The sequence below is a fragment of the Enhydra lutris genome, unplaced genomic scaffold (assembly GCF_002288905.1).
Source record: "Enhydra lutris kenyoni isolate GAN:26980312 unplaced genomic scaffold, ASM228890v2 scaffoldscaffold7, whole genome shotgun sequence".
In the NCBI taxonomy this organism is placed as follows: Eukaryota; Metazoa; Chordata; class Mammalia; order Carnivora; family Mustelidae; genus Enhydra; species Enhydra lutris.
Genome location: NW_019154091.1, coordinates 8,910,466 through 8,922,937, shown reverse-complemented (window position 1 = coordinate 8,922,937; position 12,472 = coordinate 8,910,466). Strand labels below are relative to the sequence as shown.

The 12,472-nt window shown below is 37.8% G+C and overlaps 1 protein-coding gene across 1 annotated transcript in view; it reads right to left on the bottom strand.

Annotated features, from left to right (window-relative positions):
- The window catches only part of LOC111142154 (FYVE, RhoGEF and PH domain containing 6), a 113,164-nt gene that overhangs the window by 46,707 nt on the left and 53,985 nt on the right, over positions 1-12,472 (bottom strand). The window contains exons 4-5 of the mRNA XM_022495143.1: positions 11,713-11,780; positions 11,597-11,627 (exon numbers count right to left, since the gene is read on the bottom strand). Of these exons, the coding sequence (XP_022350851.1) occupies positions 11,597-11,627; positions 11,713-11,780 (99 nt within the window). The remainder of the gene's footprint in view (positions 1-11,596; positions 11,628-11,712; positions 11,781-12,472) is intronic.

Sequence of the window (12,472 nt, the reverse complement as noted above, 5' to 3'; positions counted from 1 at the left end):
TCTCAGTAAATTCACCAGGATTTCGTTTCCACAATATAAAAAATTTTCTCCTTGTATATTATCTTCTGTCAACTTTTCCCTAGAAAATTATTTACATACCATGTTTTAAGACAAGTCCACATCATTCCACCCTGTCAACCCAGAGGACTTGGGAAGGGTGGTGGTGTCTGAGATCCTAATTGTCTGGTTTCACCCTATCTTGAGGCCCACCCTCAGGGGATAAGTAAAACAATAGTGGAATCTGTTCCAAAGTCCTAAGGACTCAAAAACAGAGACTGTTCCTTCTCAGAAACAGCAGGTTTAATTAAAACCTTAAAGCAAAGGCTGGGTAAAACAGATTCTCTACTAGGCTTCATCTTCCTTTATGTTTATTTCAAATAACTTTCCCTTCAGGGATTCAACAGGCAAGTGAAATAGACAAAAAAATACAGATTTCTCCTCTGATCCCTTCAAACACTTGTGTCCAACATACATACATTAATCATAGGCACTTCTCATGCTTCTTGTGAAGGACAAAAACCTTGTGTAAAATTTTAAAAGTACACGAAAGGATTCCTTTCCTAAAGGATGGTCATTTCAGATAATTCAAATCCTCCTGTGCTGAACAGGTGCTAATAAACCCTTAACTCGGGCTGCAGTATCTGGGACTAACTTTATTGGTCCAATAGTCACAATGGCCCAAAGGAACCAAGTATATACAGTAGTAACTAAAGAACTACTTTTACAGCTAATTACTATAGTATAAAATAGGAATTTGTAACTTGCATAAACTCCAATCCAGAAAAACCGCACAAAACATCTCCAGAAACCAAATGGATATTGGCCAAATTCCACCTCCCAGCAGCTTGTTTCTATTAGCATTCACATTTACTAAGAGAATATAGAGCTACTTAATGCTTTTGAAAGTCATTAGATTTTTCCATCAGGCAGAACTACAGAATATATTTACATGTTACAAATAACTTCCTCAATTCTAACAGTATTCAAAGCACAGGTAAACATCTTCTATAGTACTTTCTTTCTTTGGGACCAGTTTAATGATTAATATAACTTAAATGCAAAAATTCCTTGTTCAGCAAAGCAATGACCACTGCCCTTTCTTCTGGTAGAATAAATGATGAATATGTTTGTCCCCTGGCAGCAAGATGACTTCTATTTTCCAGCTGGAAGATATTTCCTCAGTCACAACAGTGACAGTAGCCATTAGCAGCTGAGCAGCTTAAGGACCCTATTTGACACGGCTTTTGCCAGACTCTTGCATTCCATATGTCTGCCACCACTGCCAAAAGGGAAACTTGTTTATTTAAGAAACATTCAACAGAAGCCAGCCAAATTCACACTGGGCTGACCAGTGAGATGGCTGCCTCTAACTGGAGGCGTCTGTCACATATCAGGCAAAGCACCACTTCTTCCAGTATTACTGGATGATGGCAGGTAGCTCTGGATGAACTAGTGGCCCATACTGTCCTTGTTAAAATTATGAGTAGCACAATAAAATATAATAGAAATTTAATAATTAGAAGAGCAAAAGAAGAACAATTACTAGAGACGATAGGAATTTACAGTTTCTATCTAGCTATCTATTACAAATTATTCCTAGGACCCAGGAAGTTACACATTCTTTTTTCTTCTTTTTTAAGGATTTTATTTATTTATTTAGAGATAGAGAGCATGCGTGAGTACTTGCACACACATGGGAAGGGGGGAGGAGAAGAGGGGGAGGGTGAAGGATGGGGGAAGAATCTCAAGAAGACTCTGCTGATCACAGCGCCCAATGCAGGGCTTGATCTCACGACCCAAGATCATGACCTGAGCCGAAGCCAAGAGTTGGACATTTAACTGACTGAAGCAGCAAGGCGCCCCAGGAAGTTACAGATTCTAAGCAGGCATTATTACGGCCATCGATTAGCCTTCATGGTACCTTTTAGAAAACAGAAAAGGGTACCCTTTACCCCAGGCCAATGCAACTCACACCAAGGCCTTCATAAGAGCACACAGCAGCTCTGGCCCAAGGCTCATCCCTTCACCTCTTGGGTCATCATCCCCTGAAAGCAATGGACTATGGCCCCAGTGTCAGATGTAACTAATTCTCACAAGAACTACACACAGAATCTTTAACTTCTCAGCTCTTCATGAACCTCAACGTTCTCCAGAACTGGTGCCACCAGAAGGAGGAAAGCATTTTTTTTTTTTAAATAAAAAGGATAATTACAACATATGTCTGGTTATTTTTCTAAATGCTAACAGCCAGGATAATTTGGGAAAGTGTGATGACACTTCAGAGCCAGAGGCAAAACTATTTTGGGGCAGAAGAATTTAAATTCCCAACACCTCCTTGACTAAATCAGTGAGGATGCAAGACCACACGACTGGCACTTCCAAAATTAGATCCAGAGTATCCTTTTCCACACTGGAAAAGCCGGGTAATTAAAATCAAAGGGGGGTGGGAAGTGGGGTGTGAAAATGTGAGGCAAGCAATAGAGGTTACTGGAATCGACCACATGTACTTCAGCCTATGCTCCCAACATAAACCCCACCAAAGATTCTGTATGTAAAATGGAACCACCTACACTCAGGTTTCTGATTACAGTAACCAAATGTGTGTTCAACTTGGCATTTTTAGAAATAGCAGGAGGCTCCTGAATTATAAAGCATATCATAATATTATTCTTAATAATTCCCAGAAAACCTACAAATGAGAACCAGATCAACTTCTAAAACACACTCAGTGCCTTTGAGGTATTAACATACCAACCTCACAAGCTCTGATCGCCTGACAAGATCTAAGCAAAAATCAATGCAGATAAAAAAAAAAAAAAAAAATCAATGCAAATAAAGTCATGTATGAACATCTAACGCAGTGAAGCACAAAACAGATGGTCTTACTCATCGGGTCAGGCTTTACATCTCTGGTGCCAAAGAGAAGTAAGTGACTTAATGAAGCTGTCCGGACTGGGCTTCCTGACCTGAGGGCATTATTAACCACTATGATGACACGGTGGATTACAAAGACTAAATGGACATATGGACAGACGGGGAACTCTGCAGGGCTCCCTGCTTTCATAAAGGGCATGAAGAAGCACTTCATATTAATAAGCAAAAGCAAAGCAGCTGCAAAAGTCAAAGAGCTTTGATAAATATGCAGAAAAATATGTATGAAACTATGAAGTAAATGTAGAGGGGGTAGAATGTCCTCTAACATTAACAATTTGATTTTGTTTTTAAATTAAAATATCTGACCAATGAAATGATTCCTCCTTCTTGATATGCTTAGACCTGGTGATATTATGCATCGTCATCACTGCGTTCAGACTGTATAAAACATGACCAAAACCAATCCTTTATCTCCAGTCTCAATCTCCCTTAACAACATTAACAGGCAATCATCCTAATATATCCTAAGTGACCAATATATAGCCTCATTCTCCTCTTCAGAAGATGAAAAACTAGAATTTCTCTGGTTTCATGAGCCAACTGAAAGAATTCTGAAAACAAGCTCATATACCCAAAAATATACTACTATTCTCTGTATGGCATGCTAGAAATTTCAAATAATAATTTTTAATCAATTTCTGAACAATCACTAAGTGCAAGGTCTTAGAGAGACCCGAATTCAAAGTCTGGCTTTGCCATTTAGTAGTGGGTTACTTTTGGCAATTAGTATTCTTCACTTAAGAAACAGAAATAACATGCACTTGATAGGGTTGTTATGAGGATTAAAATAGACAATTTATGTAACATAGTTTTAGCATGTTTCAAGGCACACAGAGAGTGCTCGTAGAAGGCCATTTATTTAAGTAAAGAAGATCTGGTTAATGATCGCATGAATGTCATTTATAATCCACAAGTCCCTCAAAGTTTGGAAAGAGAACGCTGAAGTAGAAGCATATCACAAGAAGGAAATACCAAACCAAAGTAGGGAAAACAAACACCTCAGTAGTAAGACAAAGGGGCTCTTAACAATGAATTTCATTCAGTGAAGGGCAGTCACATGAAGGAAGCTGCTCAAAAAGGTAAGGTTAGGCAGCCATGTGAAGAAATGCTAAAAAAGCATTCTTTACCACTAAAGAACAAATAAATGATAATTAAATGGTTAACAAGACTCCAAAGACAGGGTCTATTCAGTAGAACAGGATAAAGTTATTTTAAGATTGGAAAAAACTGAAAGGTTCTGTGAGAAAGTCTTCTATTCTTTTTTATAATGCATTAAAAGAAAAAGAAGAAAAGATATATTCTAGTTACTGACACACAGATGTCCAAGTAACTTTGCCTCTAACTCCATGATTTCAGTGAGAGTCCTTCAAATTTTTAAGGTAAGTGTGTTCCAACCTAAAGAAATGAGTGGAGCAAAGATGCTTCATTACTACTTTACTACTTAATTAAAGCCCATTTTTGCTTAAAAGCAAAAAGGTCTTGCAAAAAAGACTCAAAGTCTCTGATCGTTCTCTTGTAAAAAATATATCTATATTTTTAAATCATGCTATTTGGACATTCATAAAATAAATTTATAAAGGTGTTTCTTAAGGCAGTCTCCCATCAAAGGGAAAATAAGATAAAACAACAAAAAATTGTATCACTTGCACTAAACTATATTAAGTATCCAAGGTGTATTTCCTATTAAGTGTGCGCTTATGTACAATACAATAGCAACCTCCGGATTGGACAACCTCTGCTACAACAGGGAAAAACAAATATAAATAACTAGAGCTTTACCAAGTACTATTTTATTTGTCAGTCAACAGATATGAATTTACTGGGTAAAGAATCAATGGAACGTAAAAATCCCTGTCTTCATGGAACTTACCTCCCAGTGGAAGAACTTAGTAGGGTCTAAGTTAGTAGGGTCTATTTCAGGAACAAACTATTTTGACTGATTTGATTAAAAGTTTATTTGGTAACATCATAATTAAATAGTATGCATTTTAATTTATATATATAAATAAGTTCTGAATAACAGAGCAATTTATCTTTTTTTTTTTTAAATATTTTATTTATTCGACAGACAGATCACAAGTAGGCAGAGAGAGAGGAGGAAGCAGGCTCCCCGCTGAGCAGAGAGCTGGATGCAGGACTCATGACCTGAGCCAAAGGCAGATGCTTAACTGACTGAGCCACCTACGCATCCCAAGATTTTAAGTAATCTCTACACACAACGTGAGACTCAAACTCACAACCCCAAGATCAAGAATTACACACTCCACTGACTGAGCCAGCCAAGTGCCCCATCATCACACCAACTTTATGTGATTATTATTATTATTATTATTCCCATTTTCCAGAAGAAACCAAGGCTTGACTAATTTGTCCAAGAGCACATAGTGGCGGAGGCAGAATTCTTAACCACCAATCAGTCACACTCATTCACTCAACAAATGTTTGCTGAAAGTCTTCCAATGAACAGGAATGATGCTAGGTGATGGAGATACGATCCCTGCCCTCACCTAGCTTACATTTTAGTAGACCGTAAATAAACAGGTAAATAAACAATATACAAATTATATTTAACGCCAAAAAGAACACAAATGGAAAGTGAAGGAGAAAAGGATAGTCAAAGAAGGCCTCTCTGAGGAGGTCGCATTAAGCTCAGATTGGAAGGATAAAGAAAAAACTAGCTATGAACAAAATGAAGAAGAAAGATTCCAGGAAACTGCATTAGCAAAAGCTATGAGCCAAAATAACAGCAGTGAAATAAGAAATGGAAGGTGGCCTGTATGGCCAGAACATGGTCAGTGACTGAGAGAGAACCCCTCTTTATACAGCATCTCATCTTAGTAAGAGGCCAAATCACATAATACCTTCTGGGTAGAGGGAACCATAATTTAATGACCCAACAAGAGAAAAGGAACTCTATCAATAATCATTGTGCCAAGACAATAGCCAGGACTATCACAAGCAGACTGGGACATAAGGCCATTCTATTTATTAGCCTTGGGGAGTAACGTGGAATTTACTCTTAATGCAATGGGAATCATTTAAAGGGTTTTAAACACGGGAATGACATGCTCTAATATATATTTTAAGAAAATCACTCTTAAAATAAGGGAAAAAAATCATTTAAGAAACAGATTGTAGAAAGGGTGAGAATGGAAACAGGAGTCCCTGTGAGGAGGCTGGAACGGTTGTCTGTGTAAGAGATGATATTCTGGCCTCGGATGGTGGCAGTAAAGTGGAAACAGAATTAGTAGGTTTGCAGATGGGTTGGCTGGAGAAGTGAGGGAGAAATAAAGAACAAATCCTAGTTTTCTGGCTTTGGCAGCCACAGGGATGGCACTATTCTTTTGAAGAGGGAAACACTGATACTGGGTATTGATTTAGAGACACTGTGCACCACTGGACCTTTTAAAAAATCTAGTTTGGGGTGCCTGGCTGGCTCAGCACTAAGCATGTGACTCTTGATCTTGGGGTTGAAAGTTCAAATCCCACGTTGGGTGTAGAGATTACTTAAAAAAAAAAAAAAAAAAAAAAATCAGGTTCCAAGTCTAGGAGCTCAAGGCAGATATTGCAGAGCACGTATCACAAAAAACCCTAACTGTAAAGTCTTGCTCTTGCAGCTACAGGCCCAATTTTTCCTCACAAACACAGGCAGAAGAATCAAAGACCTTAACTGAATATAATGGCTCCTTGAATCTTGAGTTGATTTTAAACTGCATGCCTCCATCCAAGCCCATTTCCTTTCAGTGTGACAATAGCTTAAATGATGAAATTCTTCAGTCTAGATTTTACGTTTTTTTCCTATGAGCTATATCACCTAGTTTAGCAAATTCTAAACAAAGAAATATCAGCGAGCTAGAGTGATAAAGTGATATATAAAGTGTTAGTGAGCTACAGTGACAAATTTAAAGCTTAAAACTATTGGACATATTGGACAGTGCAGATACTGAACATGTCTGTCATCACAGAAAGATCTATTAATGCTATTCTAGAGTCTCTAAGACAGAAAACTATTCATGGGAAATCACGTATAACTGAAACAATAGCTTCTCCCAAGCCACTTGGATACTTGGTTGATTTCCCCCCCCCAAAAAAAAAAAATCCACTGGATTGTCTAAAGCCTGTTATTTATATTTTAAAGCAGTCATATTCTAGGATATAACACAGACATGAACTCATTCATGTGAAGTCAGATAGCAATAGTGTTCAGGATTAAAACTATCTATGGGCTACCCTTGTGGGGTCCTTTCGGTAGAAGGGTAAATACGAACTTTAACGGGTGGTGGGGGTGGTAAAACGAAACAAGAGACTCTTTTGACTTCATCCACATTATGCTGCTAACAAGTCTCTCCTGGTAATGGCTCTCACCTGGCTAATGCTCTGTTGTTAAAATTCCCATTAGAGCTGGGCTGTGCTGAGTTAGCATTTGCACATACCAGACAGGATGTTAACATGAGGTTGGCAGATGATCTAGTCTCACTCCTACATTAAAGGCTTAGGAGGTTTTGAAAATGTACAAGTCAAGGTGGGTTTTGGATGATTCCCTCTGTTCAACACCATCTGGGAATAAACCAAGGCCATCCATGAGAACTATCAGATCTGAGACAATATGGGAAATACCTCACCTGGCTGTTCACTCTTACAGAATTTATGATTTGTTCCAAAAATATAGGGGTAAGAGCAAGATAAATAGTTTTGAATAATCAAATAAATAAACTAGTGAAGCTTTCTTTTGGTTTGTTTTTAGAGCAAGAGAGGGAGCATGCATGTGTGCATGCAGGTGACAGGGAGGAGGAAGGGACAGAAGGAGAGATTTAAAAAAAAAAATTTTATTTATTTGACAGAGAGAGACGGGTCACAAGTAGGCAAAGAGAGGGGGAAGCAGGCTCCCTGCTGAGCAGAGAGCCCGATTCGGGGCTTGATCCCAGGACCCTGATATCATGACCTGAGCCGAAGGCAGAGGCTTAACCCACTGAGCCACTCAGGCGCCCTGGAGAGAGAGAATCTTAATCAAGCTCCACACCCAGTATGGAGCCTGGGGTTCCATCTCACAACCCTGAGATCCTCACCTGAGCTACCCAAGGGACCCCAGTAAACTGATGAAACTCTTAATTGCTTCTCTACCTACTGGAATCCGAACTTCCTTCATCAAAATGAAATATTAGTAGAGAGGGAAAAAGGCATTTGGAAGGGACAGAATTATAAAAAGGTTACTATTTGATAACAAAATGAATTCTTCCCATTCACTGATGTTCTACAGGGGAAAATGAAGAAGGTAATGAAAGGCAATTTGGGCATCTACTATATACTGTGTACCATACCAGCCTCTTCACATACTTTATTTCATGGATTCCTCACAACCAGAGAGATCATTATTTGTATCTCCATCTTACAAATGAAGAAAGCTAGGCCAAAGGGTCAGACTACTTTCTGAAATTCACATAGCTATTAAGAAACAGAATTGGATGGGACGCCTGGGTGGCTCAGAGGGTTGGGCCTCTGCCTTCGGCTCAGGTCATGATCTCGGGGTCCTGGGATCGAGTCCTGCATCAGGCTCTCTGCTCGGTGGGGAGCCTGCTTCCCCCCATCCTGCCTGCCTCTCTGCCTACTTGTGGTCTCTGTCAAATAAATAAATAAAATCTAAAAAAAAAAAAAAAGAAAGAAAGAAAGAAACAGAATAGGGGCGCCTGGGTGGTTCAGTCGGTTAACCATCCGACTCTTGGTTTTCACTCAGGTCATTATCTCAGGGGTCCTGAGATAGAGTCCTGCGACTGACAGGCTCTCCACTCAGCAGGGTGTCTGCTCAGGGATTCTCTCCCTCTGCCCCTCCCCACAACCCTCACTTGTGGGCACTCTCTCCCCCTCTCAAAAATAAAGTTAAAAAAAAAAAAAAAAAAAGACAGAAAGGAAGGAAGGAGGGAAGGAAGGAAGGAAGAAAAAAGGAAACAATGTACTTAGGCAGGACAGACACTGATATTTTTGTCAACTTTCTCAAAGTGTGGTCCTTAAATTGTTACTGGTCTGCAAAGACATTAGTTAGAAGGGTGAATAAGGGATTGGAAACTTTTATGTCACCTTGACATGGCCATGACATTTCTATTTTATTTTACAAGAGTTCTGATCCAGCATGGATTGGAAATTTTAAAATCCAGTGCCTCACATTATGAGAAACACTACACTAGCGTACAGGCACTATGAGGACTGGGACTGCTGTTTATTGCGGCATCTTCAACATGTGTTCTATACAAGATTTGCTGAACTACCGCACTCAAGTTCCAATTCGATTTTTTCTGGCTCCATAGTATTGTTGGCCTCCGTGACCTTACCAAGTGAACGCTTAAAATTTCCTTAGAGAGGTCCTATTTCTATTTAAACATGTTGATCAGAAAATATGTCAAATAAGTACAATTTGTTTGTCCTACAGATAGGTTGAGCTTTCCAGAGAAAGGGAGTTCAGCTTTTTTCTTTTTACTCTACAATTATTTAAACAATAGAGAGGTTAAACAATAAATGGAATTTATTCAGTTCAAACCAGAGTTTATTTTGGAAAGTTATTTATTCATCATGTTGTTATATATTTGGAATGACAATATACTTCAAACTCAACAAATCTGTTTGGGTGATCAAATATCATGCTGTAATTTTTTAAAATGAATTACATTTTGAACTAAAAAAAGTAAAAAAAAAACATAACGTAACAGAATTTGAGGGTTGTAGCTAAAGCAGTAGGATATGATCTCTCTTGGGTAAGTTCTATATAGCCTTATAAAAAGAATTTTACTGGGGCACCTGGGTGGCTCAGCGGGTTAAAGCCTCTGCCTTTGTTTCAGGTCATGATCCCAGAGTCCTGGGATCGAGCCCCACATCAGGCTTTCTGCTCCACAGGGAGTCTGCTTCCTCCTTTCTCTTTGCCTGTCTCTCTGCCTACTTGTGATCTCTGTCTGTCAAATAAATAAATAAAATCTTAAAAAAAAATTTTTTTTTAAATTAAAAAGAAAAATTTACTGTTTTTTTTTTTTGATGGAGGGTTGTATAAATGTCAATTGGATTTTAGTTGGTTAATGGTATTATTCAGTTCTTGTATATCCTTGCTGATTTTATGTCTATTAGTTTTTTACTTACTAAAAAAAAAGTTTTGGAATCTCAAAAAAAAAAAAAGAATTACAAAGAGAACTAAGCAATACAGTCAAGAGTTACATAAGAAACTATTCACAGGACAGGAATTTCTCAAAACAAATTAGTAATGTTAAGAATTGTTTTAGAGGGGCACCTGGGTGGCTCAGTGGGTTAAAGCCTCTGCCTTCGGCTCAGGTCATGATCCCAGGGTCCTGGGATCGAGTCCCACATCGGACTCTCTGCTCAGCAGGGAGCCTGCTTCCTCCTCTCTCTCTCTCTGCCTGCTTCTCTGCCTACTTGTGATCTCTGTCTGTCAAATAAATAAATAAATCTTTAAAAAAAAAAAAAAAAAAGAATTGTTTTAGAAAAGATTTCCAGGGGCACCTGGGTGGCTCAGTGGGTTAAGCCTCTGCCTTCGGCTCAGGTTGTGATCTCAGGGTCCTGGGATTGAGCCCTGCATCCATCCGGGGGCCCTCTGCACAGCGGGGAGGCTGCTTCCTCCTCTCTCTCTGCCTGCCTCTCTGCTTACTTGTGATCTCTCTCTCTCTGTTGAATAAATAAATAAAATCTTAAAAAAAAAAAAAAAAGAAAGAAAGAAAAGGTTTCCAAAACTAGAGATTTTTCATGCAGGAAATAGAATTCCAGGTTTCTGTTGGACCACGTATAGAGCACAGAGAATCATTTAGTGAATGTGACTCACCCTTAAATGTACCCTACTTTTTAAGTTCACATGTATCTTTTAAAAGGAAAACTGAAAATGATACTCTTAGAGATATTAATGGATGTGAACCTACCATTTCTCAGTAATTAAGTTTAAGATGATGTTAATAATTATACCACCCAAGTAAATTTTCACTTCAATTTCTTTCTTCATTGTTTCCTCTACCTTACCCTTCTTTTGTTAAATTTTAATAACTTGCCAAAATATAACTGGAATAAAGTAGGATTAAAAGTACTTCACTTCCAATGTATAATAGAACTTGTAAAAACTTGCAGGTACAAAAAAATGCATGAGAAAAATGAATATGCTGTCAGACACATCATAACTGTTTTCCAACAAGTTCATTCAAGTTGATAATTAAAAAATTGAATACAGAACTTTAAAAAGTTAGTTGTAAAAATGTCTATTTTAAGTGTCTATTTCTGAGAGCAGGTTCAGAGAGAATAGTTCTGAACAATGATCATGACATTTTTTATACATTGCTAGTGCAAAATTCTGATAGACATCTTCTGCAAATGCCCAAGAAATATTATCACTAAAAACTCTTTATTATGAACACAGAAAGTTTGAAAACTTTGGAAATATGGATATAAAGGTTCTATTTTTTGGAAATCATCTGGGTATACTACACACACAACAGATACATACATTTCAGAAAATATCTATATTAACATATACATGAATTTAAACAAGTAACCATATATTAGAAAGAGTATATATATATATATATATATATATATATATGTATAAAGTATATTTAAAGTTATGCTAAAAATTTTTTGACATAGGGAAAAATGCAAAAGAGGACAGTTATTTGTAGATACTCACAATATGCAAAAGTTTTAATACATCCACAAACCTGTAAAAGATAACAATAAAAGAAATGTTTTAAATGAGCCAGTGGGGAAATAAATGGTCTTCCGAATTATAAACTGAATACCTACACCTTCTCTGAGCTCATGATCTCCTTGGCAATATGATGGACTTTACTCTTCATTCCAGTATCTTCATTCTGTGGAAAAGAGTGCATTAAAAAAGCATGAACTTATAAAAGGATAATGAAAATCAACTTTGAGCCAGTCAGATATAAATTCAAGCTCTGACACTTAGAGGTTTCTGATTAGAACATATTCCATACTATATAACATCAAATAGAAACATGGAGAACTAGATGCGGTTACTGAAACACAATACAGGAAGAGTGCAGAGCATTTGGTGATCTCACGTTGGACTGTTACCAGCACTGTACTGCTTGACTGACTGTCCTGAGAAGCCTGAGCCTCAGTGGAGCACAAGCCAATGATTCAAAAACTGGAAAGTCACATTCTGCAGGAGAAATGACTCCTAGAGATGTCACATAAACATGAGTTCTTCCCAACATATAAACTAGGAATTCTTCCACTACCCTGAATGTCTTTTCAATATCTGCTGGTAATCATGGCATCTCCTCACAAAGATTCATTGCTCAACAAATACCCACATATATCACCCCCCTCCCTTCAAGATTTAACAAATCCCAAACATTCTGCAGTATCTGGTTTAAAACATATCATGAAACAAATTGTCATATATTACACTAAAGTTTCCCTCCCCCTCCAAGAGTAAATATTAATCATGCAGTGTATACTTATCCCTTCCATGTTTTATTTCAGTACAGAAGAACTTAAATACAATATAAAAAAAATCCTAACCCTTCCATCAGAA